Genomic DNA, 23,143 nt, shown 5'->3' on the forward strand with positions numbered 1-23,143 from the left:
CATGCATCATTAGAAACAATTCTTATGTCTGAACCGAAAATCGTCGATTACCGAATCAGAAGCAATATATGTGTTTACGGAATGATATGAGTGTCTTCTGATGTCTTCAATAATTTTAATATTAAAACAATGCTTCTAGATCGATTAAAATATACGTTGAAGAATGGGTGCGGGCTAGTGATGTTCAAATAATCAACATATCCAAAATTGATCGATTTAGCTGTACCGACGTGATGTTCAATTATAAAAATCCATAATCGATTGTGTGGGAAAATATTAACTGTAGTTGTAGATGAAGCTTAAATGATGAAGCTTGTAAGTTATGTTGGGTGTGGTGTTTGTTTCCATGTGTACATAAAGACAAAACATATTAAATATTTATTAAAGGGACATTCCTGAGTTTGCTGCATTGTAAGATGTTTCTGACTAAAAAAAATATTTCTAGGATTAAAAACATATTTTAGGAAATAAAATGAAATTTAACCTAGTACAAATATTAGAACGACCAGAAACACGTTTAATATACAGCCACTAATATTTTATGCAGAAAAATATATTTGATATGTAACTACGGTCGTTAAAAAGTCTTTGCTAGTCGATAACATCTTAAAAATTGCAACAAACTCAGGAATGTCCCTTTAAAGGTAAATTAGCAAAGGTGTGCAGTGCTTATAATTCAAATTCTTCTTAGGTTCACATAATTTTAACCAATTGAGTAATCATAAGTGGTGAAATTCCAACTGATACCCAACAGTAGTGCGGGCGAATATGATTTGCTCTTTCCCAATATCACCTCCATCTCTGACCAAAATTAAACTGTTATGTAAATATTTTACTACGTTATTTCATTTTTATTTTGTTCATGAATCGAGTAATTAAAATACTTACAGGTTTTTAGTTTTCGACACGATGTCAACGATTCGATCGTGGACGACCTGTTTGAGCGTGTTGCCGTACAGTGGCTTCACCCATTTGGGTACGTGACGTTCTACAGACCACACGATGTTGTGACCGCGCACTTTGATTCTGAAATTTGCAAATATTACCTGTCTTGATACGCTTAAAGCCAGTTAAACAGTTAAAGTTTGTTCTGTTTAACGGGTTTCTGCCAGAGGGTAAAATGGGTATGGCGCCATACCCAAATATTTTGGCAATTTTCTTTTTAAATTAACCTTTTGACAAAATTAATTACTCTTATCGTTACTGTATGCTTTTCTTTACCCTAACCCTAAACTTAACCCATTTTCTCTCTGGGGGAGGGCCTCCATGTGATTGCATTCAATTCCATAGCGCCATACCCAAATATTTCTTTCTGGCAGAAACACTGTTTAACTACATGTATACCACTATAGCAGATTGATTTATCAATGATCTGCTATTCGATGTCAAGCTTTTGGTAATTTATGACTCTTCATAGTTCTTGTTTCCTCCTCTTCAAAAGAATTAAAAAATAATATTTAACGACACATTCAACACATTTTATTTAAGGTTATATGGCGTCAGACATATGGTTAAGGACCACACAGATATTGAGAGAGGAAACCCGCTGTCGCCACTTTATGGACTTCAATTTTCGATTAGCAGCAAGGGATCTTTTATATACATTATCCCGTATTGCATTACGATGCATATTTGTAACACTACTGCATTAATAACCACTCAATATATGTTATATGTTTCAGCCAATGGTTGATTTCAGCTTCGGCATAATAAACTGATTGCTTGGTTGATTCATTTGTAGAGATATGTATTTTTTTAGAAAAGAAATACAAGCATATCGTAATTTTAATAATAATAATAACAATAATTAAATCCACTCACCCATTTCTTTTCAATTTGTTTAATGCACGGACTGCACGCTCATACCTAATATGTCCCTAGGCAAACAGACATGACAATGATTTATTTTAATATAGTGCGTTACATTGGGATTCGTACACCAAAATATGGTGTTGAATTAATTCATAAATAAAATAATAAATAATAAAACCAATGTTCGGGAAACAAATACCAACCTTATGAGGGTGACGTATCTTTAACACGGTCTGTTTCCTCTATATTAGATGATTTTACTTTTTCTGAGTGGTAAAGTAACCTCCCACATGTAGCTGTTTAAGAAACAAATCCCATCGTGAAAACAACCCCGAGGGGAGTGACTAATTGCTACCAACCGGCCTCGGTGGCGCAGTGGTTAAGCCATCGGACTACAGGCTGGCAGGTACAGGACCCGCCGCCCGGTACTGGCTCCAACCCAGAGCGAGTTCTTAAGGGCTCAATGGGTAGGTGTAAGGCCACTACACCCTCTTCTCTCTCGCTAACCACTAACCCACTGTCCTGGATAGACAGCCCAGATAGCTGAGGTGTGTGCCCAGGACAGCGTGCTTGAACCTTAATGGGATATAGGCATGACAATAAGTTGAAATGAGATAATTGCTACCGTAACTTAGATTGAGATGAGCCATTTAAGACATTTCGTTATGAAGCATTTGTAATTAATTATATTGTAGTACTAGTCTCAAAGGAGTGATGGGGGACAAGTGTAATAACTCTCACTAGTCGACGAGGTCTGCATACATGTCACTAATATTATCAGATGTTGTGTGTGTGTGTGTGTGTGTGTGTGTGTGTGTGTGTATCTCTGTGTGTGTGTGTGTGTCTATCTATGTGTGTGTGTGTGTATCTATGTGTGTGTGTGTGTGTGTCTATATGTGTGTGTATCTGTGTGTGTGTGTGTGTGTGTGTGTGTCTGTGTGTGTATCTGTGTGTGTGTGTGTGATTGTGTGTATCTGTGTGTGTGTGTATCTGTGTGTGTGTGTGTGTGTCTATTTATGTGTGTGTGTATCTGTGTGTGTGTGTATCTGTGTGTGTATCTGTGTGTGTGTGTGTGTGTGTGTGTGTGTCTATGTGTGTGTGTGTGTATCTGTGTGTGTGTGTGTGTGTGTGTGTGTGTGTCCATAATACAGTGACCTCATCAGATCATTGCTTGTGCAGACTGCGGTGTACACATGTTTAAAATTAAATATTGACCGACATACCTGCAACCTTTGCATAAATCCCCACTTCAAGGAGAACTCCGTGACAGCCCAGTTGAAGTGCTGATTCACAAAATCCTGGTACCTCTTGTCACCTTTTTCATACTCAAAAAGATTAACTGCTGTACCGAACGGAAACGCTTTCTTTGTTTGAGTAACCTAAGAAAGAAATAATGTAACATGCAATTCAACTAAATTCTGTATCAGTTTTGATTGTCTTATGTGTACCGAGTCATGCACGGATATGTTATAGAAAACGTCCAGCATTATGCGTAAATATACTTCAAAATGTATATGCTCTCAAGCTAATGCTAGCATTTTTCTTTATTTCTGGTTATTAATTTGATGAATGCGCCCGAGTTCCTGATGGTCCGAGAAGTCATTGGAAACCTTTGGCATAACGAGCGTATTATATCAATGATATATGACATTAGATTAAAGACTGGTATGTAAAGGTTGGGCTGGGTGTTAACATTGACAAACATATATAGAATTAGCACATTCAGCATACCATTTGGATGATCATAGTTATGGGTGTTTTGACGTGTGGTACATCTGTTAATAGCATGACAAAATGTAACATAGTACAACTCATCTCCATACATTTCTTTATATGCAATGCGATACGATGTGATGCGATTCGAAGCAAGACAGTGCAATGCAGTGCATGAACTACCATTGGTATTTGTAATCGCGTTTTATGGTTAGGATATTATACGTAATATTCTTAAAAAGAAAAAGCTTACTTTGATTTCCACTTCATTGAGGTTAATGTTCGGAGCCGTTGTCACCCTGAAATATAGATTAATCTGTTAGTATAGAACCACAGGTTTATGAATAACAGCAAACTATGGAAGCCATATAAATAAATATTACATGCTTTGGTACTGTTACACACTATCCAAAATAAAGAAACAAAAAGTGTATCACCGATGTAATGCTATACGAATGAAGAACGTAACACCATCACCATCATCGTCGACATCACCATCGATATCAACATCAATTATAGGAAGAACATTATCATCAGTATTACCTTCATCACAAAAGTAGTTATCATTGCAAATAACAATACTACATGTATATGACAGAGACAACGTTAAAGATGATAGCCTACTGAATGTCATTACCACTTTACCTCAACTGGTGGGTATTCATCACCATAATAATAATAATAATAATAACAACAATAACAATAACAATAACAATAATAATAATAATAACAATAACAATAATAATAATAACAACAACAGTAACAACAACAACAATGATAACAAACATTCTGAAAGTAGTGCTAAAACAATACATGTCCCCTACTGGTCCCAACAAATGTTCATATCTTCTAAGCCCAAGGCCCATAACTCAGTGAAAAAAAGGGTAAACCTAAAGTTAAACTTGTTCTGTAACAGCACATTGTAAAGCTATATTCAAACGTTTATCTCAATATCTCTAGGAAAAGTCTGATCTGTAACAGTATAAGATAAAGCTATATACAAAATGTCAACTCAATAGCTCCGGAAAACCAATATGTGAGATAGACATCATTATCAACACCATCACAACTGACAATACTACATGACAGAGACTGTTAAAGGTGAACCTACTGTATGCTGATGCTACTTTTCCTCAGCTGGTTGATGCTCGAGTCCACGTCTTGTCTCCAGTTCGTCCATTCCCCCAGAAGCCGTAGAGAGGCTTCATCCACGATGAAATCCACACCAGGGGCAGGTCCCTGGATGTAAAGTTTTACTTTACCAGACACTGAAATGGATACACGTATATAATCATGGAATTAAGCGTTGTTCACCTCTATCAAGTGCTGAAATTGTTACACGTATATAGTTATGGACTTCAATGTTGTTCACTGTCCTCTACATAAAGTTTTACTTTATCAAGTGCTGAACTTGATATATATCATTATGGAATTAAGCGTTGTTCATCTCGATGTAAAGTCTCACTTTCTCAAGTGCTGAAATTGGTACAGATATATAATTATGGAATGAAGTGTTGTTCACTTCTACATAAAGTTGTGTTTTCAGATGTGCTAAAATTGACATATGTGGAATTGAGAGACTTGAGCAAGAAACAAGACACGGTGTTACTATCTTCGTTAGTTAGAGTATTTCATAGTGCATCTGCACTAACATATATTACATGTGCACCAATCGTCTCTAGAAACTGTCAGCTCCTAGTAAAACTAATATAAATGATATGCCTACGTCCCCATCCTCCACCAAAAAATAAATAAATACTCCCCCCCCCCCCCCCCCCCCCCCCAAAAAAAAAAAGAGAAGAAAATCCCCAACACAAAACATTAACAAATCCTATTGGATCTGCGCCTGGGATACATGTCATGAGTGGAGGTGGGTTGAAGTAAACTAGTTAATTAATTTATTTATTTGTTTATTTTCGTGCTTGCGTCCAATTAAGATTCAGTACGCTGTCCTGGGCACACGCCTCAACTGTTTGTACTGACTGCCCAGGTCAGTGGATAAGTGGTTAGTGAGAGAGAAGTCGGTATAGTGGCCTCACACCTACCCATCGAGTTGTTAAACTCGCCCTGTGTGGGAGCTGGTACCAGAAGGCGAATCTCAGTAACTACTAGCCTTAATACTGATGGTTTAAACACTGCAACACCGAGGCCAGTCAACGAGTTAACGTTGGTCAAAACGTAAATAGTCTTACGTTTATTTGGCACCTGTACATCTCCTAGCAATTTCACCCAACCATCCGCAACACGAAGTAGTCCATAAGCCGCCAAATGCTTGTACTTGCCAGGTCCGTCTGAAAGAGAAATCAAGTCGTGTTTGAAACTTCAGTGGATGTAAGCACGATTGAAATGGTAGGTTGATTGAATAGTATGTCGGAAAAAGATTTTGTGAATACTTTTTCAGACAGATATTTTGTTAACATACAACTCTAGATTTACATATTATCGATAATATGGCCCCAGGTTTCTAGAGATGTCATCTGTTCAGAATCCAGAAAGAAAATTATATCAAAATTTGTAACAATGCTTTGAGTTGGGCCTTGGTGGACAAAAATGCATACTTTTGATTTTGAAGTATGACGTCATCCAGACTCTTTGACCAATCTGACCTGGAAGGTCATTAACAAGCTTGATCCATACTGAGGCTGAGTACAACTTGCCGGGTTGAAGGTCAACATACTGTGCCGGTCCCTGCCACTTCTGTGTTCTGTAATGTCAAGACAGAAAACCCGAGGTCATAAAAACTGGATACGTGTACAGATGGATGGATGGATGCACGAATAGATGGAAGAACAAATTGATAGATAGTAAATGCAAGGATTGTATCGCATACACCCCATGATGAAGACAGATGATATTACATGAAGTCCGACGTTCCTGACACTAGCGTGTATCGGGTAGACCACACTGCGTCGATTCTGAGTGACGGAACATGTTAAAAACATAGGTAATATTGGACGAACTGAGTGACGTAATATGTTAAAAACACAGGTGATATTGGATGAACTAGGACGTACCTAGCACTAGTCTGTATCGCGTACTCCCCGCTGTGTCGAGTCTGAGTGAAGGAACATATTAAAACACAGGTGATATTGGATGAACTAGGATGTACTTAGCACTAGTCTGTATCGCGTACACCCAACTGTGTCCAGTAGTCATGTTAAAAACGCTAGGATGTAGCACTAGTCTGTATCGCGTACACCCCACTGTGTCCAGTCTGAGTAAGGGAACATGTTAAAAACACAGGTGATATTGGATGAACTAGGACGTACCTGGCACTAGTCTGTATCGCGTACAACCCACTGTGTGAAGTCTGAGTGTCGGAACATGTTAAAAACACAGGTGATATTGGATGAACTAGGACGTACCTGGCACTAGTCTGTATCGCGTACACCACACTGTGTGAAGTCTGAATGTCGGAACATGTTAAAAACACAGGTGATATTGGATGAACTAGGACGTACCTGGCACTAGTCTGTATGGCGTACACCCCACTGTGTGAAGTCTGAGTAAGGGAACATGTTAAAAACACAGTTGATATTGGATGAACTAGGACGTACCTGGAACTAGTCTGTATCGCGTACACCCCACTGTGTGAAGTCTGAGTATGGGAACATGTTAAAAACACAGGTGATATTGGATGAACTAGGACGTACCTGGCACTAGTCTGTATGGCGTACACCCCACTGTGTGAAGTCTGAGTAAGGGAACATGTTAAAAACACAGTTGATATTGGATGAACTAGGACGTACCTGCCACTAGTCTGTATCGCGTAGACCCCGCTGTGTCGGGTCTGAGTGACGGAACACGTGATGCCTGGACAGTCCCAATCAGACAAACTCTCCATGTCGGGATTCTTTAACAGGTTCGGAGACACACAACTGTTGAGTAATAAATAAATACAATAGATATAACAGATAATATACGTAAGATAAGATAGATATATAGAAATATAGAAATATAGATACATAGATAGATAGATAGATACATACATACATACATACATAGGTACATAGATAGAAACGTAGGTAGGTAGATGGAAGATATACAGATATAAAGAAAGATAGGTAGGAACTTACAGTAGACAAATGAACACGTTTTTCATGATTCCCAACAAGGCAACGGTCTCCTGCTCTTGTTTAGAAAGAACAAAACCTTGTTTTTCAACATACAGACGTGTTGGCATAAGAACACACACGCACACATAGTAACACACATATATCTCTCAAACAGAATATAGTGGCAGCGTAGCGTGACGTAGTAACACAGTGCATTTCAGTCACATTTAGAAATTCTCCAACGTTCCTCGACCTAATCCTAGCATGCTGACTGGAGACTATACTTATACAACTTTAAAGTTCAAACTCAAGACTTGAGCAGGCGTTTGTGCAAGGGGTGGGTTAGTTTGGGGATAGGTGTGTCGAAACCGCTCTTGTTAGAGAAACTTTTGGCTTTTTTAATTAATGTATTTTCCGGGGAAGCGTATGTCGACCCCACCCCATAATTAAAAACGTCACTGGCTTCAGTCTAGGGTCTCCTGCATAAATTTCTGGACACGCGCCTCACAAAGTGTCCATTTGAGTCAAATTACGCACTGCTGACACTACGCGGCATCAGATTAACCCTAGCCTTTCTCCGGCATCACGCTTACCTCCCCTTTTCCGGCAGTTAATCAAACAGCCGTAGCGAGCTGCCCAGACGGCTACCCTGAACGATGTGCTTGAACCTTTTTTTAATACAGGCACGTTAATAAAGTAACAGTAACAGTACACTGAACGACTATGATACATTTTACCTGTCTGCTGCAGTTTCCACCAATGAACGACTATGATACATTTTACCTGTCTTCTGCAGTTTCCACCAATGAACGACTATGATACATTTTACCTGTCTTCTGCAGTTTCCACCAATGAACGACTATGATACATTTTACCTGTCTTCTGCAGTTTCCACCAATGAGGCGCCGTCCGTTATGAAGTCCACCCCAGGGGCAGGACCTTCCACATACACTCTTGTTGACTCTACTTCTGAAATAAGAAACAATGAGATAAATATAACTTATTCATGAATAACATTGTTATTCCCATCCCTCCAATGGGAAATTCAATGCTTTCCTGATAATAACTCCAATTCCACAAATCTGAAAACCACTTGTCCTTTTCAGGCGAGAGTGAGGCGAGTGCGAACGATTGCTTGCTTGTCAAATAAGAGTCCTGTTATTAACAAACATTACTATGCAACGCAATAACATTTTATAGAAATATAAACAAAAGCAGACCTTGACTAAAAAGTTAGTAATATACAGTGATTATTCTATTCAATTTAAGAAAAGGAATCTAAAAAATGTGCATCCGATAGCCGATGAATAATAAGTAAATATGCTCCAGTGGTGTCGTTAAACACAACAAACTAAAAATGTTTTCTAGAAAGGCGTAGTGAATAGCTGGCTTATATTTCAAAATAATTTCACCTGCAATAATGATAATATATTAAGTTCTAATATTTCATATAATAACAATATATTAATAAACAGAAACTCCATAACTTATAAACAATATATTGAAAAGGACATAATATTTATACACGATCTATTAGACGACAAAGGACGATATGTGAACTTTGACGTCTTTAAAACAATATACTGAAAGGAAAAAGAAACGTCGGGTCAACTTTAAAGCCAGCAGATCAAATTCTATGACACGATGTGTACAATTGTACTACATATCTATGAAGGACGGACACAAATGATAATACTGGCAATTTTTTTTATTGAAATGTGAAAGAAAATGGCAACATAATCCGATTGCAAATGAGGGTACCCCCCTATAATTGAAATCAAACACCCATCGAAACAATTCATTAGTATTCGTCACATGTCATTTAATTCTCATTAGCCTGTGTACGAGTCCACTAGTCTCACTGGTCTCACTAGTACCGTGTGTGACCACCCCGTGCCTGTGTAGCTGCCCCGACCCCCCTGGTCATGCAATTCATCAAGGCATTCACACTCCTCAATGGAATGTGATTCCATTCGTCTACCAAGGCATCTCTGAGCTGGGCAAGGGTGATACACGCGACGTCGCCCGTCCGACCGGAAAAGTGTGAACCTTGATTCATCCGTGAACAGTACACGCCTCCATTGCATCATGCGGAACCTTCCCGGTGCATGTGCACGCAGCCAATTCATCGGACGTTGTCGACGTAATGGCGTCAGAGGGAGACCAACGTAGGAACGACGCGCAACGAGATTGACCTCTCTCAACCGATTCCTTAGTTTTGGGGTGGATGGGACGATTGTGGGTGCCTATGGTGTTGGAGCAGTTTCGGTGGCAGTAAGGTGACGATCGCGCAAATGCGCAAGCCTGATTGCTCGGTCCTCTCGTCGTGACGTTACACGTGGGCGTCCGGACCGGGGACAGTCGGCAACCCTTCCTGTAACCCGTAAACGTATCACAAGACGTTGTATGGTTCGAACATTCACACCACATTGCACGGCAACTTGTCTTTGCGTATGACATTGCGTGAGCTGTGAAATTGCTTGACCCGTCTCAACTTCGGTCAAGCGTGGCATAATCGTAATTAAAGTTTTATCAAATAACGCATCGGATTGTGTTCTGTAACAAGTAACACTACAATGTGGTATGAGTTGTATTCCCGACTTCATCCGTATCATGCTTTTGCACGTGTTTTTGGTGATTTTCATTGTCTTGCCGTACGCCTTTCCCTATCACACTTCATTGAGTGTGAATTCAGGGTATAATGCACAGTAACCCAATGAGTTATTTGTACAACTTCCATACAAATCCGCCTACCTATTTAGGAATTTTTTCACAATTTATGACCCGACGTTTCTTTTTCCTTTCAGTATATGTAACTTAAGATCGAAGTGTTTAGAATATACATATTTATTAATGCCAGTCAAATCGTATATACAGGGTACATTTTATTTAAATAAACAAACATCCAGTTTAGGTAAACACCCTCTATATCCATTTTTTTATTTATTAAGCTCCTATTGAAGGACACACCAAGAAGCAAACCTTTCTATAAAGTATTTAATTAAATCATCTATAGTTCTCATGTGATCTGGTAAAACCTAGTGAGTCGACTTTAAGTGAAACTTTAGTTAGACCCACATATGGATTTACTATGTTTTACCGCTTCATATTATCAAGTTAAATCATATAAAACTCATCCCTAGTGGTATTTTTAAATCTGAAAGAACCTAGTAAGTGAACACATTTTAAGAAAGTTAAGCCATATGATCTGGTAAAACCAGATTAAACAAAAAAAGTAAAGTTTGTTTTATTTAACGACGCCACTAGAGCACTGGAAAGACGACTTACTATGTTCATCTAAAAAGCCCAAGTTAATTTTCTGCTTTTGTCAGTAGCTTAATCCTCAAGCCCAACAGTTTTCTCCCTATTTCTCAAATTTCAGTAAAACAGACTTATTAGGTTTTACCAGATCACACGAGAGTTCCAACATCACAAATTAAATATTCAGAAGAAGAATGTGTTTTTATCTCTTCATAATGAACGAAATGTTACAGTGCATCATTCTGCTCTTTAAAAGACCCAACACTGTTGTGGTTCCAGTATCAAATTTTACCATTAATTATATCAACAAATACCTTTGTACACAAACTAAAATTAACTGATTCAATTAATTAATTTGTAATTTGTGTCCACACGAGTGAGACACACTTCAACATCTATGTTATGACTGTCCTAAAGTCATCGAACGCTGGAGTACTATAGATGATTGGTTATGAAATGGTGGTTTTATGCAAATGAAAAGAACCACAGTTTTATTTGAAATTATAAATAGTAAAACACTTTTGTAAACTGAATAATTATTAAAGTAAAATACTAGTATTACATATATAAATCAAACTGAAAAAGAGGACACTAAATGAAACCGGTGTTAATAATTTCATCAAAGACAAGTTATAAATAGAAAAATACATATATTATAAAAACGGTTTAAAAACAAACTTCGACAACAGTTGAGACACTTAGTACTTTTATTACATATATTTATATCACGAACACTATTTATCTTTTATCCTTGCCGTATATATATATATATTTTTGTCTGTATTATATTTCCACTAAATAAGTGTTCTATTTCATTTTGATATCACTATGCTATATAATTTTCAGATTAAGATCATGCAATGTATCTTTTATGTAACAGTTACGGTAATGAACTCGGGGCCCCATCCATGATATTACCATAACATATTTTTGGGGCAATAAACAATTTTTAAAGTAAAAAAGTGGATATTGGATTCACGAATGTAATATATGTCAGTCGGTTTACTTTATGGAGGTAATTTGCCTGAGGTTTTCATTGTTACAATGCTGTTAAGTTTAAACGTTTAACCCAGTATATAACTTGAACTTGATTATGTTAGACTTATGCAGTCAGAGATTTGTTTAGGTTTCACAAATGCATGCCTACTTATTTTTCCAAAAGGCAATTGTTATAAAGGCATTTCGCCTTAAAAAGGAAGATATTTTCTTCCAAGAAAATTGACGATAATCTGCATTATCATTTACTCTATGCAGTTCAGTACTAATTTCTATGTTAGAATATATTCTGTGAAAAATTCAATAACGTCGACAAAATGAGTTGACTAGTAGTTTCAGGGAGTGTTCTCTCGTAACAACTACCTGGCGAAAATGCAACACTGGTTGACCACGAATTTTTTTACTGTTTCCTAAACCGGACTACACTATGCTACAATAAGAAACGACACAACAAATGGTGGGTGATGCCTAAACCAACAGCCATTGAATAACAAAGTTGTATATACTCACGTTCATTCGGCACCGTGAACTCGCCTTTCAGCTGTATCCAGCCATCACCTGTACGAACATTTGCATTGCTAGCAATAGAATGATAATGATTGGTTCCATCTGAAAGTCAATATATATGAGTATTACCCCTATGGTTAAAATATCTTGGTACATATCAAAATGATAGTCCCACTAGAACGCCAAATGGGACGTAACTCTTTGACATTATACGATGACGTCACACGATGACTTCATACGATGACGTGCACATAGCATGATAAGAAATGAAAGCTCGTTTAATATCCTATAAGTACAAAATACCCTGGATTAAAACATATGTAGATAAAACTATCTTAAGTTTCAATAAGCATTTGCTTGTACATCAGATACCAAGACTTGCCCAACTGAACCTTCATCTACAAGTTCTATGTTTTAAAATCACTAACCTAGCTAGTCGTAAATACGTTTGGCTACTGCAGATCTTTTTTACGGTTAAGTTATATATTACTCACAATGTCTTGATTAAAGTATAATGTTTAGCAAATCTGTTGTATTTCCGGTTGTCCTGATGTTTTAGTAGGTCCAAATACATTTCATGCAAAAAATGCATGCCCCTTGAAAACTGGGGATTTGTGCCTTTAACAATACGTAGGGACTGGATTTACCTAAGTCGGTAGATTGCCTAAAAAAAAGCTGCTTTGATCTTAAGATCGAACCCTCTCAATGGACCCATTGTCCAATTGCTTTTAGGCGTTTCCTTACCTCCCCAATCACTAACTAGCGACTGGTATGTCAAAGTCCGTGGCATATGCTCACCTGACTGGGGGAAATTACATAAAACTTATTCCTAACTATTAATGAATTTGTTTAGTTTCCTAATAAATTGGAATGTTCTAGTCATTACAAAACAACAATGACAAATCCTTTACTAAAAACAAGTCACTGAGGTGTGACACCCTACCTTGATATTTGAACTGGACGGTTGTTTTTATTGTCTGGGAAGTCTGTCCACTCAGGTCGTTGACGAGACGAGCCCAGACCGAGAACGTGAACTGTTTGGACAACACAACCGTCACGAACTGGGAAGGACCTTGCCACCTAGCAGATCTGTATAGTATATGGTATAATGAATGTCATATAAATTATAGCTTCAATAATTCTGAGTGTGTCTTTATGTATAAATATTTATTAGCAGCAACAACTCGGAGAAGAGATAATTTATATTTATCTACGTATCACTCTCCACAATGAACTGCAATATACTATTATGGGATCAATATATAACTATATGATGAATATTGGTTAATGTATAATAAGTGTATGTATAATTATATGATAAACTATGGATAGTGTATTATTTGTATGTATAATTATGTGATATAATTTTATGTTATGAATAATGTATGTGTGCCTATGCACTGTATGTTTACGGCGACTAAATTACTATTAGTAGTAGTAGTAGTATATGTGAATAACATTTACGTGTCTGTATATTAACTATCTGGGGCAGACGATAATTAAATCCTTTCTGGCTTCACACATTGTCTCATGCCGTTGCTAGGACTCGATCCTGTAGCACCAAATTGCTCGCAACTTGCACACTTGCCACGATGCGGTTTCGACTACGAGTCATTCATAAAACAGAATGTTCGTTAACCCATCTATATGCATGGGGCCTACTAGCTACGTGGTCGATCCCGCTTTCGTGCATGAAACAATGGGCTAACCTGGCACTGACTGGTATGTATGTATGTATTGATGTATGAATATCTATATATTGTATGTATGTCGAGGTTGACTATTACATACATAGATATTAACGCACTGGCGCAGGGGATAATTAAATCCTTTCTGGCCTCAAAAATTGTCCCATGCCGTTGCTGGGACTCGAACCTATGGCACCGATTCGCCCGCAAATTGCAAGACTAACCACGATACGCTCTGAGCTATCGAAGCTTCCATAAAAAGGAAGTTTCTTTAACTCAACCATATGCATGGGGCCTACAATCTACGCGGTCGATCCCGCTTACGTGCATGAAACAGTGGGCAGACCTGGCACTGGCTAGTATGTATTGATGTATAAATATCTATATATTGTATGTATGTCGAGGTTGACTATTACATACATAGATATTAACGCACTTGCGCAGGGGATAATTAAATCCTTTCTGGCCTCGAAAATTGTCCCATGCCGTTGCTGGGACTCGAACCTGTCGCACCGATTCGTCCGCAAATTGCAAGACTAACCACGATACGCTCTGAGCTATCGAAGCTTCCATAAAAAGGAAGTTTCTTCAACTCAACCATATGCATGGGGTCTACTAGCTACATGGTCGATCCCGCTTTCGTGCATGAAACAGTGGGCTGACCTGGCACTGACTGGTATGTATGTATGTATGTATGTATGTATGTATGTATCTATGTGTGTGTATGTATGTGTGTGTGTGTGTGTGTGTGTGTGTGTGTGTGTGTGTGTGTGTCTGTATATCTGTATGTGTGTACGTATGTGTGTGTGTGTGTGTGTGTATGTATGTATGTATCTATGTGTGTGTATGTATGTGTGTGTGTATGTATGTGTGTGTGTGTGTGTGTGTGTGCGTGTGTATGTGTGTGTCTGTCTGTATATCTGTATGTGTGTACGTGTGTGTGTGTGTGTGTGTGTGTGTGTGTGTGTATGTATGTATGTATTGATGCATGAATATCTATATAATAGGATGTATCTCGAGATTGACGATTACATACATAGATATTAACTAACTGGCACAGGGGATAATTAAATCCTTTCTGGCATCGCAAATTGTCTCACGCTGTTGCTAGGATTCAAACGTATGGCTCCGAATCGCCCGCAACGTGCAGACTTGCCACGAAACCTTCTGAGCTATTGAGGCATCCATAAAAAGGATGCTCTTTAACTCAACTATGAGTATGGGGCCTGCAAGCTACGCAGTCGATCTCGCTTACGTGCATGACACATGTATGTATGTACGTATGTACGTATGTATGTATGTATATTGTGTTTATGTATGTGTTGATGTATGTACATATGTCTAGATGTATAATATATATCTAGATATTTGGATGGATGGACGAATGCAGGGAGAGGCAGAAGTTTGTATTTATGTACCTGTATATAAATACGCATGTCACACAAAAACGTCATAGATAAACACACATATGAAACGTATATATACACAGCCACTCACTCACTTCCTGTTTTCTACTCTCACTAATACACTTGCACACACACACACACACACACACACACACACAAAGACACAAAATTATATATACACACTCACCCCCCTCACCCCCCCCCCCTCTCTCTCTCTCTCTCTCTCTCTCTCTCTCTCTCTCTCTCTCTCTCTCTCACACACACACACACACACACACACACACACACACACACACACACACACACGTACATATACATGTACCTGCTCGCCGTTTGTATGGCGTGAGTTCCACTGTGGGCGTGGTTGGTGGTGAAACACGAACAGCCGACACAATCCCAGCCTGACATACTCTCCATGTCTGCATTCTGTAGGAGTTCGGTAAATTCGCATCTAGACAAGAGATACAAATCGTCATCAGTATGTTTTTGTAAAGATTATTATTTGTTAAGTTCAGGATTTCTTAAGATTGGGATTTAAAAATTGTCAGGATTTCTTTAGATAAGGATTTGAGAAAGTCAGGACTTCTTGAGATCTGGATTTGAGAGTCAAGACTTCTTGAGATCTACATTTGAGAAAGTCAGGACTTCATGAGATCTGGATTTGAGAAAGTCAGGACTTCTTGAGATCAGCATTTGAGAAAGTCAGGATTTTGTAAGATCAGGATTTGAAAAAGTCGAGACTTATTAAAATAGGTGGGGGTTTTTAAAGTAAGAACTTCTTAATATCGGGATTATGTTTAAAAGCAAGTCATGACTTCATAAAGTTTCCACCTGCAAAAATAGACACTAAGTTTATTTAATCTACAAACCTCCAACACATTTGGATAAATTACAACGGGGTTAAACAAGATCCAGAGCAATATCGTTAAAATTAGAATAGAATTCGACTCCACAACCATTACTTATCAGACGCACGTGCGTTTTTTAAAATATGAAAAATGCATTTAGTGGTATTAGAAACACCAGGATGTCCAGAAACACTTCGGTTTTGCAGAAATGGATGATCTCAAAAATAAAATATAAGTATCGTTTCATTTCAGTTATCATAAACGGCTCTAATAGTGGAAAATATGCGTTAATGTCTAAAAACTAGGGTCTGTCGCTTTAAGATCGGGATTTGAGAAAATCTGGATTATTAAAGATAGGGATTTGAGAATATCAGAGGTTCTTAAGATCAGGATTTAAAAATATCAAGGTTTCTAAAGAACAAGATTTTTTATGAACTAATTTAGCAAAATTCAGCTTTGATTCGAATTCTGCTAATGACAGCTTCATTCCTGTTTTAATATGAATATATATATAAGCTAATGGTTTTATTAAAACAAGGGTTTATTAAGATCATGAGTTGCTAAGAACAGAATAATGTTAGGACCATGATCTAAGATCAGGGTATGTCAAACGAAAGAGTTGTTGAGGTCAGAACACAGAGCGTGGATCGAAAAACCCCAAACAGAATACATATCTAGACAGAAACAGACGACAGAAACAAACACAATATGTGAGTGAAGGAGTAGAAGAGAGAGAGAGAGAGAGAGAGAGAGAGAGAGAGAGAGAGAGAGAGAGAGAGAGAGAGAGAGAGAGAGAGAGAGAGAGAGAGAGAGAGAGAGAGGGGGGGGGGACACTCTTTGTGAATATGAATTAATTGAGGAAATAAATGTTTATTTAAGCACATCCCACCAAACTGTGAAACATAGCCATTAATTGTAACACTTATTCTAGAGGCCGAGAAGCAGCAACCCGCTTTGCCACGTATGCTGCTCTCACTAATTCTGATTAAGACGAGAGAAAACGATACTTTCCAAACGGGTTCATCAAAGTGTATTGCTTATACATCCCACAGTACCCCAGGCAAGTGTTCTGCTGCTATTGAGCTACATATAACCTTCTAGTGTGCAATAAAAGTGAAGACAAATATTCACTCTGTAATACCTCGGGACAACAGGTGTTGTAATAGGTGTTGTAACAGGTGTTGGAACAGGTGTGGTATTAGGTGTTGTATTAGGTGTTGTAATTTTCATCAAAGAGGCGTGGTCTGTGATGAAGTCCACCCCTGGTGCAGGGCCTTGGACAAACAGTATAGTCTGCCGAAGTGCTGAAAGAACAATATACAGGGACACGAAGAAATGCTATTGAAGTACAAAATCCATTTAAAGTACTAAAAGCACAGGAAACAATATGTATTGATTAAAAATAATCAATAATTAAGAAAAATAACAAAAGTAAAAGAAACCCTCACCAAGAGTTAATATAGTTACGGCAAGCTCGGAGGACAATAAACCTGCTGAATGGCCCAACAGAAGAAACGGAAAGGAATATTTGATTAACGACACTTGAGCACGTTGTAAACTATGGTGACTAAAATAATATGGTTGTTTTGACATTTGGACGATAGCGAGAAAGAGGAACGCGTCTGCTATCACATTAGCCTGAGTTCTATGGCGTCACCACCATAGCACATTGATTTATTAATCATCGGCTACTGGATGTCAAACATTTCGCAACTTTGACATGTAGTCTTAGAGAGGGAAGCCGCTGTATTTTTATATTTTATATGCACCATCCCATTTTAAGAATGGCACATACCACGGTATTTGATATAACATTCGTGGTGCACTAGCTAAAACAAGAAATAGCCTAATACGCCCACAGACGGGGATCGATCCCAGACCGACCGTTCATCAGGCGAGAGCTTTACCACTGGCCTACGTCCCGCCCTTCAGAGAACAAGACGAACATTTGGACAAATATATTTGTTCTTCAAATGTCCGTCTTGCTTTCTGACGACAGAGTACTCGGGCTACCCCAACATAGGCTACTCCTGCAGATAGAGCAGCAGATATTTGATATGCATATTTTTATACGGCACATACGACTGCCTTCGATGTGTCAGTCTTTGGGGGGGGGGGGGGGGACGCTAGTTGGTACGGAGAAAACTCCGAGTCTATCGAGTGGGATCGACCCTGCGACTGTTCGCACATCAGGCGAGCGTTCTACCACTAACACGTCCAGCAACAGTTGTCTGGAAATGTTTTCATGTATTTCGATCCGTAAACACTTTCTTCAACTAGTTACACAGTCGCAATATTGATAGTTTGCTACCTTACCATAAATCAGACAAATAACTTCGTTCATTTGGACATAGCTCAGTGGTAAAGCGGGTGTCTGATACACAGTCGATTTAGGATCGATCCCCATCAATGGGTCAATTGGGTGATTTCTCGTTCCAGTCAGTGCATCACGACTGGTATAACATAGGCCGTGGTATGCGCTATCGTATCTGTAGGATGGTGCATATAAAATAGCCCTTGCTTGCTACTAAGACTAAATGTCAAAATTACAATATGTTTGACATCCAACAACCGATGATTAATGATTAAACTAACTTGTACATATAATGATAGCTGTTTGACAATGTTTGAAAACGACTTATGAGTTTCTCAGCAAAAAAACTACAAAAAAACAAAAAACAAAAACAAATCACACATATTGTATATTTTAAGTCGCGTTACCGTTAATAAGTGAAGCGCAGTGAGACACTGGCTTTAACATTCTTACGTTTATTCGGTGCTGTGAACTCGCCTTTAAGTTCTACCCATCCATCCGCTGCAGACATCTTTTCCCAAGAGGTACCATGTTGGTACGTCCTGGTTCCATCTGGAATATAAATACAAGAATATGTTTTAGAAGAAAGTGACAATATCGTTGAAATATGGAAATTCGTATCTCAAAACAGGACTAAATAGTATTTAAAAGGCTACTAAAGTAACCTAGTAAGTACATTGCAGTACATAAATATTAAATGATCTGAATAATTGGCAATCAGTCTGAACATACACTGTTAATTATTCTGATCATAAATGACTATTTTCATAGCAATTCCAAAGAACTGCTTGGGCACATTGTTACAGATAATTATTTTGTAAAAGTAGAATATAAAGTTTGTTTTGTTTAACGACACCACTATAGCACATTGATTTATTAATCATCGGCTATTGAATGTCACAATTTGATACAATTTTCTGACGTAATCTTTAGAGGAAATCCACTATATTTTTTCCATTCGTAACCAGGAATCTTTTATATACACCATTCCACAGACAGGACAGCACATACCACGGCATTTTGTATAAAAGTGGTGGTGCACTGGCTGGAAAGAGAAATAGCCCAAATTGGCCACCAGCAGGGACCGATCCCATGCTGATTCTGTGTTGTGGTACATTATCCTTGAAATTAAACGCACAGGTATCCCTATATAATGTATTCCCGAGATGAGGCTGAAGGTATCCTGCTACAACATAAACAGGTCAAGTTAATCAGGTCCGTAATAATGGAATATTGTATGTGTACTTTCTGTAATCATACATGGCAGTACATACCACATGGATCATTGACGGAGACAGAAACAGAAGGAGTCCATGACGGAAGATCGATCCTATGAACTATCACACCTCTACCGCTCTGCTACACCCCGACCAGAAGGAATACAGTCTGAGATAATCTACTTACCCTGAAAGTCGAACCGTAACGTGACTACAAGGTTCTGCGGTCGCTCTTTAGACACGATGCGGACCCAAACTGAGACAGAATATTGTTTATCAAGTTCCACAGTCACGTCCTGTGATGGTCCATGCCACGCGGCGGTCCTGTAAGCGGCAAACATTTGTATATGTTAACTTTCCTACAACCTTTAGTATACCATCCGTTGGCCAGTGGTTGGGATGGGAAAAACCCAAAGGGAAATGGAAAGCATTTTTACTAAATTTATTTAATTGCAAGCAAAACAAATGTCAATCTCATTGCACTTACTGCTGTCAAGTCTGGGCAAACAATGTTTTACTCACAATTTTGAATCTATTGCTATTGTAAACATATTTGACATAAGGGCCTAAACAGTTCACTGAAGGTAGCAAACATTCATATAGTAACGTGTGTAAATAACACAATTACAATCCCCTTACTTTTAAAATAATTCCATATTCAAGTTTTAAGGGGAGGGACCCGATATAATCTCAATATAGTGTATTAATGCAACAATTTGGTGCATGCCAGACTTGTGTTGATATTGAACGTTTGTAAATATATCTTACAAATGCATCCAACGTTCTTATGACGATGTGTTGAAATTAAAAATATTTTAAAATGACCCCCCCCCCCCCAATAATTCTGAATCAAAACTATTATTGATAGCTAAAATATGGAATGTGGATACGAGATTCTATAGATTTGTTTTCACAGACTGGATACACAAGTAAAATCGTTTGATCTCAAACACACCTGTAACTGGTCTTAATAGCGTAGTTCCCGCTGTATCGAGTCTGAGTGACGGAACAGGTGCAGCCCCAGCAGTCCCAGTTAGACAAACTCTCCATGTCAGGATTCTTTAAGAGGCTCTGAGACACCACAGGCACGCAGCTGTGGGATAAAATCATCGATCATGATTTACTAGTATTATGTTTCAGAAATACAAAGTTAAAAGTGAAAGTTTATTTTGTTTAACGACACCACTAAAACATTTTGATTTATAAAATCATCGGAAACTTGATTTCAAACATTTCCTAATTCTAATATATAGTCTTAGAGAGGAAAGTCGCTACATTTGTCATAAGTAGCAAGGAATCCTTTATAATATTTATGAACCATCCCATAGACAGGATAGCATATACCACGGCCTTTGATATGCAAGTCATGGTGCACTGGCTGGAACGAAATATAGCCAAATGAGCCCACTAATGTGAATCAGTCCTAGACCGAGCGTTTTACCACTGGGCTGCGCCCGGCCCCCTGTTTCAGAATTACATGCAAATGCATTTTAAATCCTTTAGTTTTCTAAATAAAGGAAACCCTTTTAAAGTACCCTTGGTTAACAGTAGGCACAAAGCTTTTTTGATAACAATGATACACATACATGTACGTTCATAGGAGTATAATGTAGACATGCATATAAGCAGAAAACTGCGATCTTGAAAAAATCACTTTGTGGTGTTTACAGCTAAAGTATAATGGGTTTTTTAAAGTTGGTTCAGAAAATGAAAGAAGAAAGCACTCATTTTCATAAGCACGAATATATATTACCTTTCCACCAATGAACGACTATAAGATATTTTACCATGCCGCTGCAGTTTCCACCAATGAACGACTATGATGCATTTTACCTGGCCGCTGCAGTTTCCACCAATGAACGACTATTATACATTTTACCTGGCCGCTGTAGTTTCCACCAATGAACGACTATGATATATTTTACCTGGCCGCTGCAGTTTCCTTCAATGAACGACTATGATATATTTTACCTGGCCCTGTAGTTTCCACCAATGAACGACTATAATATATTTTACCTGGCCGCTGCAATTTCCACCAATGAACGACTATGATATATTTTACCTAGCCACTGTAGTTTCCACCAATGAACGACTATGATATATTTTACCTGGCCCTGTAGTTTCCACCAATGAACGACTATAATATATTTTACCTGGCCCTGTAGTTTCCACCAATGAACGACTATGATATATTTTACCTGGCCGCTGCAGTTTCCATTAATGAACGACTATGATATATTTTACCTGGCCGCTGCAGTTTCCTTCAATGAACGACTATGATATATTTTACCTGGCCCTGTAGTTTCCACCAATGAACGACTATAATATATTTTACCTGGCCCTGTAGTTTCCACCAATGAACGACTATGATATATTTTACCTAGCCACTGCAGTTTCCACCAATGAACGACTATAATATATTTTACCTGGCCGCTGCAATTTCCACCAATGAACGACTATGATATATTTTACCTAGCCACTGCAGTTTCCACCAATGAACGACTATAATATATTTTACCTGGCCGCTGCAATTTCCACCAATGAACGACTATGATATATTTTACCTAGCCACTGTAGTTTCCACCAATGAACGACTATAATATATTTTACCTGGCCCTGTAGTTTCCACCAATGAACGACTATAATATATTTTACCTGGCCGCTGCAGTTTCCACCAATGAACGACTATGATATATTTTACCTGGCCGCTGCAGTTTCCACCAATGAACGACTATGATATATTTTACCTGGCCGCTATAGTTTCCACCAATGAACGACTATATATATTTTACCTGGCCCTGTAGTTTCCACCAATGAACGACTATAATATATTTTACCTGGCCGCTGCAATTTCCACCAATGAACGACTATGATACATTTTACCTGGCCACTGCAGTTTCCATCAATGAACGACTATAAGATATTTTACCTAGCCACTGCAGTTTCAACCAATGAATGACTATGACATTTTTTTCCCTGGCCGCTGCAGTTTCCACCAATGAACGACTATTATGCATTTTACCTGGCCGCTGCCGTTTCCACCAATGAGGCGCCGTCCGTTATGAAGTCCACCCCAGGGGCAGGACCTTCCACATACACTTTTGTTGACTTTAGTTCTGAAAAAAGAAACAATAAGATAAATATAACATATTCAATATCAGTGGTGCAGCACACAAATAATACAAATACACACGATTACACTGTTGTATCAATACCTCAGGTGTAATGTGATATTTTGGCCTTCGGTCTTTATCCTTTAGAGGCCAATTTGCAACGTGTTGTAGGGTTGTTTTCAAGAAAGATTAATTTTGTGTTGCCGTAGAAAA

General features: G+C 38.2%; 1 protein-coding gene across 1 annotated transcript in view; it reads right to left on the bottom strand.

Moving 5' to 3' along the window:
• Window positions 1-22,927, bottom strand: part of LOC121372170 (endo-1,4-beta-xylanase 2-like) — a 28,826-nt gene extending 5,899 nt beyond the window's left edge. Inside the window, exons 1-17 of the mRNA XM_041498452.1 lie at window positions 22,840-22,927; window positions 20,773-20,910; window positions 20,005-20,141; window positions 19,054-19,152; window positions 17,428-17,590; window positions 15,761-15,889; window positions 13,288-13,433; window positions 12,348-12,446; window positions 8,456-8,549; window positions 7,275-7,403; window positions 6,084-6,229; window positions 5,718-5,816; window positions 4,637-4,793; window positions 3,779-3,824; window positions 3,036-3,191; window positions 1,822-1,877; window positions 889-1,026 (exon numbers count right to left, since the gene is read on the bottom strand). Coding sequence (XP_041354386.1) covers window positions 889-1,026; window positions 1,822-1,877; window positions 3,036-3,191; window positions 3,779-3,824; window positions 4,637-4,793; window positions 5,718-5,816; window positions 6,084-6,229; window positions 7,275-7,403; window positions 8,456-8,549; window positions 12,348-12,446; window positions 13,288-13,433; window positions 15,761-15,889; window positions 17,428-17,590; window positions 19,054-19,152; window positions 20,005-20,141; window positions 20,773-20,867 — 1,889 coding nt within the window. The 5' untranslated portion in view covers window positions 20,868-20,910; window positions 22,840-22,927. The remainder of the gene's footprint in view (window positions 1-888; window positions 1,027-1,821; window positions 1,878-3,035; window positions 3,192-3,778; window positions 3,825-4,636; window positions 4,794-5,717; window positions 5,817-6,083; window positions 6,230-7,274; window positions 7,404-8,455; window positions 8,550-12,347; window positions 12,447-13,287; window positions 13,434-15,760; window positions 15,890-17,427; window positions 17,591-19,053; window positions 19,153-20,004; window positions 20,142-20,772; window positions 20,911-22,839) is intronic.
• Window positions 22,928-23,143: the final 216 nt, after the last annotated feature.

The sequence above is a fragment of the Gigantopelta aegis genome, chromosome 4 (genome assembly GCF_016097555.1).
Source record: "Gigantopelta aegis isolate Gae_Host chromosome 4, Gae_host_genome, whole genome shotgun sequence".
Lineage (NCBI taxonomy): Eukaryota > Metazoa > Mollusca > Gastropoda > Neomphalida > Peltospiridae > Gigantopelta > Gigantopelta aegis.